This window comes from Lathyrus oleraceus, unplaced genomic scaffold (assembly GCF_024323335.1).
Source record: "Lathyrus oleraceus cultivar Zhongwan6 unplaced genomic scaffold, CAAS_Psat_ZW6_1.0 chrUn0258, whole genome shotgun sequence".
Taxonomy (NCBI): domain Eukaryota; kingdom Viridiplantae; phylum Streptophyta; class Magnoliopsida; order Fabales; family Fabaceae; genus Lathyrus; species Lathyrus oleraceus.
Genome location: NW_026112649.1, coordinates 69,881 through 77,068, shown reverse-complemented (window position 1 = coordinate 77,068; position 7,188 = coordinate 69,881). Strand labels below are relative to the sequence as shown.

At 23.5% G+C, this 7,188-nt stretch overlaps 1 protein-coding gene across 1 annotated transcript; it reads left to right on the top strand.

Annotated features, from left to right (window-relative positions):
- Nucleotides 1-4,734: 4,734 nt before the first annotated feature.
- Nucleotides 4,735-5,918, top strand: LOC127113044 (EPIDERMAL PATTERNING FACTOR-like protein 6). Its single transcript, XM_051046455.1, has 3 exons — nucleotides 4,735-4,887; nucleotides 5,007-5,047; nucleotides 5,438-5,918. The coding sequence occupies exons 1-3, from the start codon at nucleotides 4,785-4,787 to the stop codon at nucleotides 5,660-5,662; spliced, it is 369 nt and encodes a 122-aa protein (XP_050902412.1). The 5' UTR covers nucleotides 4,735-4,784; the 3' UTR covers nucleotides 5,663-5,918.
- The last annotated feature ends 1,270 nt before the right edge of the window (nucleotides 5,919-7,188 follow it).

Here is a 7,188-nt window from a genome sequence, read left to right as displayed (position 1 = left end):
GACTTCCATGCTTATTATAGGGTTAACCCCTCACTAGCATGTTGAAGCTCTCCTCACATGGTGGATTTGTGGTTTTAGGTTGAGTTTTCTCCCTTTGATAACAAAATACCTTAAGGCTTTTGGACCAATTAATTCACCAACTTCTTTTGAGATTTTTACCCTGAACTACAAGGTTTTGATGCTAATATTTTTTAAGATGGTACGTAGGCAGTGGGTTTATCCATTCAAACACAAATTGTAAATAAATTGTATATTCTTTCCTCATCTCCCCAGTCATGTTTGCACAAATATTTTCACAAATGCCAACCTTCCTTACAACACTAGTGAAAAGGGCTCCCTTAGAGTACTAAGGATGTTTTGGGTGCTTAAAACCTTCCCATTGCATAACCAACCCCCTTACCCAGATCTCTGACATTTTTATTAGTTTTTGACTTGATAAAACTTCTTGGTTTTTGTTCGCTTTCTAACATTTCCGTTGGATAAATAGAAGTGCGGTGGCGACTCGAATTGTATGATTTACTTTTGATTTAGTCAATAAATCTAAAGGTAACGAATACCCCGCTACAGGAGCCTTCATAATATTACTCTTTTACAAAGAGGATAAATATTTTCACAAATACGAGTGAAATATCTTTCATTGAAAGGATGTAATACTTTGCCAAAATATTCACATGGTTTCTAATAATAATTTTGTAGAAGATGTCTTTAAGATTCTATATGAACCTAAAGCCACTTAAATGGTAAGCGCATTGTACTATTTATAGTATTTTTTGATATGCGATATATTTGTACATATTATTGGATAATTAGGATGATTAATGGTAATGAAGCATATATTTATATCTAACTTGTAGTTGAATGATCACATTTCATATCAAAACTTGCATGATCTCTTACTATTAGCAAGCCTGTATAAAAGGTTTCATAATGTTATCCTTCTTATGTATCAAAAAATATATTCACTCAGTTTGTTATATTTTAAAATTAGAATATAATATTAAATAAATAGAATGAGTAACTAATATGCAAGATAAAGAAAAGTTGTTCAATATACAAATTAAGAATTAGAAGTAATAATATGTCCATAAAATAATTTTGTAAGATTTTATTACAATTACTAGCAATTCGTGTACCATGAAAATCCAAAATTAGAACAAAACTCAGAATGAAAAGTTCGTAAGTAATTTCATATAAATTATATTTTATTAAGGAAAAGGAATAAATTATAATAAATATAAGTAACGAAAAATCATTTAAAATTTAAAAATTAGAATCAATAATATCTTAATCAAATAACAATTATAAAGTTTCCTACAAATAATAAAAGGTATTATACAAATTAAAAAGGTCGACTTAAAATAACAATTACTATATAAGATTATACAATATATATATATATATATATATATATATATATATATATATATATATATATATATATATATATATATATATATATATATATATATATATCTATATATATATATCTATATATCTATATATCTATATATATATATATATATATATATATATATATATATATATATATATATATATATATATCTATATATATATATATATATATATATATATATATATATAGATATATATATATATATATATATATATATATATATATATATATATATATATAGAGAGAGAGAGAGAGAGTGATTCATCCTTCTCAACATTAAGATAAGATAGTTTTTATTGTTATATAGAGAAAGGGATATTTTTCATTATGTTTTTGAGAAAAACACAACTTTGTCATTTCACATTTTTCATACTCTCAATTTTCATAATAACATTTAGCAGTACTATTGCTTCATCCATTACATGTAGAGGTATCAATTCTTTGACATTTATTATCCAATTCTCATACCATATAATTTATTTTTTAAATAAAAATTGTTTTATGTTATATTTTCAATTAAATAACAGCCCGTCATTGTGTTTATTACAGACAGTAGTAGGTGTGCAATTTTCCCTGATTCTAACAGTTAGGTAAAGAGACTTGTTTTTCTTATTCAACATATATGTGACATATTGAAGTTTAATATTTTTTCCACCTTATTTTCTTTTTTCACTTATTAGGTGTAAGATTTATAATTTATTTTTTATAGCTAAGTTTCTTAGATCTATCTCGCAAGTATTTTAAATGATAAAATTTGAAACCTAAATATATGCAAATTGTATATTTCTTACTTGTAATATTATTTGGTTTTCTTAAATCTCAAAATAAATGACTGCAATTCCCTTATGAATTCATCTCCTTCATGAATAAAAATTTAGGTCTTTCCATATATAATTATTTTTGTAAAATAAAAATGATCATTGTCTTTCAATTATTTATCTATAAATTAAGGTTAACTATGATATTTTTGGTCAACAGGTTAAGGAAATTCAACAAGGAATTGTGTCTCATAAAAATCAGATGCGTCAAAGGTATTGTCGTCAAGGAGGTTTCTTACCCCGATTGGGTCACATGCTCCAACTTGCATAAACAGTTGTGAAACTTGCACTCCCTGCACACTAGTTCTTGTTCCAAGCCCCCCACCAGAATCAGAGGTGTGGAAGTGTAAATGCAAGGATAATAATATCAATGAAATTTAAAGACAAAACTTTTTCTCCTTTATCAAAAAAGAATATATTTAATTTATATATAATTTTTTACATTAAATAATTATTTTTTATATTAGTAAAAGTTTATTTCACAACAAGAAAAAAAAGGCCCATATAATAGTTTATTTCAAAAAAGTAAAATATTTAAATTGAAAAAAAATTATTTATTTAAAAAATTTATTTCCCAAATTTTATTTTTACAAATAATTTATTATGTCAAAGAAAAATTTAATTAATTGGGTGAATGTAGTTTACAAAATTAAATAAAAAAATGTTGATAACATAAAAGCCCAAAAATTAGTACAAAAAAATTCACCTGAATACAAACTTTATTTTACAAATTTACTATATCTCTAATATTTTTGTTAAGCTTAAATAAGTCCTTTTCTTTGCTAAAAACATAGATAAAATAAATATAATCAATTTAATAAAGGATATAAGGAAAGCGAGAATCGACACAAAGATTCATACCTGATATCTATACCACTCCCAATAAATATAATCAAGTAATTTATCAATTCGAGCTACTGGTAATTGGAAATATGCTCATTATATCAAAATGTTGGTTGAGTATATTCCATCTTTTGAGAAATTCATCCACAACTAAGCTAAATTAAAGATAAAATTAAAGGGAACCTTCATAATATTACTCTTTTACAAAGAGGATAAATATTTTCACAAATACGAGTGAAATATCTTTCAATTTAAGGATGTAATACTTTGCCAAAATATTCACATTGTTTCTAATAATAATTTTGTAGAAGATGTCTTTAAGATTCTATATTAAATTAAAGCCACTTAAATGGTAAGCGCATTGTACTATTAATAGTATTTTTTGATATGCGATATATTTGTACATATTATCGGATAATTGGGATGATTAATGGTAATGGAGCATATATTTATATCTCACTTGTAGTTGAATGATCATATTTCATATCAAAACTCGTATGATCTCTTAGTATTAGCAAGTCTGTATAAAAGGTTTCATAATGTTATCCTTCTCATGTATCAAAAAATATATTCACGTAGTTTGTTATATTTTAAAATTAGGATATAATATTAAATAACTAGAATGAGTAACTAATATGAAATCATTAAAAAGCTTGAAAAAAAACATTCAACTTTTAAAAAAAACGACCTCGATCAAATCATATATTGTTTAACGCATTACAGATGGTTGATTTCCTAACAAATTATTATCCAATAACAATTATTTTTTAACTTCAAGATTTCTGCCAAAAATTGATGCTCTATATCCAAATCCATGTTTGTCTTACTTATTAACAAAATTAATCACCGGTCACTCTTCTTTAAAACAAATTCGTTCTTAGAAAATGATGCTTATGTTTTTCCATTAGAACCATCCAAATAATAACATATTTGAATTTTTATAAAATATTAAATAATTACAAAAGAGTAAAAGGAAGAAATCAATTTAAATTAAGATAAAGAAAAGTTATTCAATATACAAATTAAGATTTAGAAGTAATAATATGTCCATAAAATAATTTTGTAAGATTTTATTACAATTACTAGCAATTCTTGTACCATGAAAATCCGAAATTAGAACAAAACTCAAAATGAAAAGTTCGTACGTAATTTCATATAAATTATATTTTATTAATGAAAAGGAATAAATTCTAATAAATATAAGTAATTAAAAATCATTTAAAATTTAAAAATTAGAATCAATAATATCTTTATCAAATAACAATTATAAAGTTTCCTACAAATAATAAAAGGTATTATACAAATTAAAAAGGACGACTTAAAAGTAAGAAAATCCTAAAAATTACTATATAAGATTATACAGTATATATATATATATATATATATATATATATATATATATATATATATATATATATATATATATATATATATATATATATATATATATATATATATATATATATATATATATATATATATAATATATATATATATATATATATATATATATATATATATATATATATATATATATATATATATATATATATATATATATATATATATATCTATATATATATATATATATATATATATATATATATAGAGAGAGAGAGAGAGAGAGAGAGAGAGATAATGATTCATCCTTCTCAACATTAAGATAAGATAGTTTTTATTGTTATATAGAGAAAGAGATATTTTTCATTATGTTTTTGAGAAAAACACAACTTTGTCATTTCACATTTTTCATACTCTCAATTTTCATAATAACTTTTAGCAGTACTATTGCTTCATCCATTACATGTAGAGGTATCAATTCTTTGACATTTATTATCCAATTCTCATACCATATAATTTATTTTTTAAATAAAAATTGTTTTATGTTATATTTTCAATTAAATAACAGCCCATCATTGTGTTTATTACAGACAGTAGTAGGTGTGAAATTTTACCTGATTCTAACAGTCAGGTAAAGAGACTAGTTTTTTTTATTCAACATATATGTGACATATTGAAGTTTAATATTTTTTCCACCATATTTTCTTTTTTTCACTTATTAGGTGTAAGATTTATAATTTCATTTTTTATAGCTAAGTTTCTTAGATCCATCTCGCAACTATTTTAAATGATAAAGTTTGAAACCTAAATATATGCAAATTGTATATTTCTTACTTGTAATATTATTTGGGTTTCTTAAATCTCAAAATAAATTACTACAGTTCCCTTATGAATTCACCTCCTTTATGAATAAAAATTTAGGTCGTTCCATATATATTTATTTTTGTAAAATAAAAATGATCATTGTCTTTCAATTATTTATCTATAAATTAAGGTTAACTATGATACTTTTGGTCAACAGGTTAAGGAAATTCAACAAGGAATTGTGTCTCACAAAAAATCAGATGCGTCAAAGGTATTGTCGTCAAGGAGGTTTCTTACCCCGATTGGATCACATGCTCCAACTTGCGTAAACAGTTGTGAAACTTGCACTCCCTGCACACCAGTTCTTGTTCCAGGCCCCCCACCAGAATCAGAGGTGTGGAAGTGTAAATGCAAGGATAAGTTATACGATCCAATTGGTTAATATTTATTGATCTTTATGTTTTAAGTAATTTGATCAATTTACGATTAATAATTGAGACTCCTCTCTATGATAAGTAGAGTCTTCTTTTCAGTTATATTTATGGGTTCTCCATGCTTATGAATGTTGGGTTTATGGGTTTTGAGTTTATTTTACACATTGAGCCTTTTCCCTCTTTTGTTGCAAAGAGTTAAATAAATTTGGGGAAAGAAATTGTGTAATGAGTTGAATATTAGTTATTTTACAATTTAAGTTTTTATTTTATTTGTTATAATAATGTGTATATTTAATTTGTTTTTAATGATTAATTAAGTTTGCTAATCATAAAAAGATACAAAAGTTACAAGTAGTACCAAAATTAGTCTACACCACGTAAAGAAAAAAGGTTAGTATATAAAGTTTAATAATATCAATGAAATTTAAAGACAAAACTTTTTCACCTTTATCAAAAAAGAATATATTTAATTTATATATATTTTTTTACATTAAATAATTATTTTTTATATTAGTAAAAGTTTATTTCACAACAAGAAAAAAAAGGCCCATATAATAGTTTATTTCAAAGAAGTAAAATATTTAAATTGAAAAAATTTATTTATTTAAAAAATTTATTTCCCAAATTTTATTTTTACAAATAATTTATTATGTCAAAGAAAAATTTAATTAATTGGATAAATGTAGTTTACAAAATTAAATAAAGAAATGTTGATAACATAAAAGCCCAAAAATTAGTATAAAAAAATTCACCTACATACAAACTTTATTTTACAAATTTACTATATCTCTAATATTTTTGTTAAGCTTAAATAAGTCCTTTTCTTTGCTAAAAACATAGATAAAATAAATATAATCAATTTAATAAAGGATATAAGGAAAGCGAGAATCGACACAAAGATTCATACCCTATATCTATACCACTCCCAATAAATATAATCAAGTAATTCATCAATTCGAGCTACTGGTAATTGGAAATATGCTCATTATATCAAAATGTTGGGTGAGTATAGTCAATCTTTTGAGAAATTCATCCACAACTAAGCTAAATTAAAGATAAAATTAAAGGGAACCTTCATAATATTACTCTTTTACAAAGAGGATAAATATTTTCACAAATACGAGTGAAATATCTTTCAATTTAAGGATGTAATACTTTGCCAAAATATTCACATTGTTTCTAATAATAATTTTGTAGAAGATGTCTTTAAGATTCTATATTAAATTAAAGCCACTTAAATGGTAAGCGCATTGTACTATTAATAGTATTTTTTGATATGCGATATATTTGTACATATTATCGGATAATTGGGATGATTAATGGTAATGGAGCATATATTTATATCTCACTTGTAGTTGAATGATCATATTTCATATCAAAACTCGTATGATCTCTTAGTATTAGCAAGTCTGTCTAAAAGGTTTCATAATGTTATCCTTCTTATGTATCAAAAAATATATTCATGTAGTTTGTTATATTTTAAAATTAGGATATAATATTAAATAACTAGAATGAGTAACTAATATGCAATCAT

Bases quoted from the DNA above. Each gene is read 5' to 3' on its own strand.
- LOC127113044 (XM_051046455.1), top strand. From the start codon at position 4,785: ATGTTTTTGAGAAAAACACAACTTTGTCATTTCACATTTTTCATACTC. The intron at 4,888-5,006 runs GTATCAATTCTT...TGTTTATTACAG, and splicing joins TTCATCCATTACATGTAGAG to ACAGTAGTAGGTGTGAAATT. The intron at 5,048-5,437 runs GTAAAGAGACTA...TTTGGTCAACAG, and splicing joins TACCTGATTCTAACAGTCAG to GTTAAGGAAATTCAACAAGG.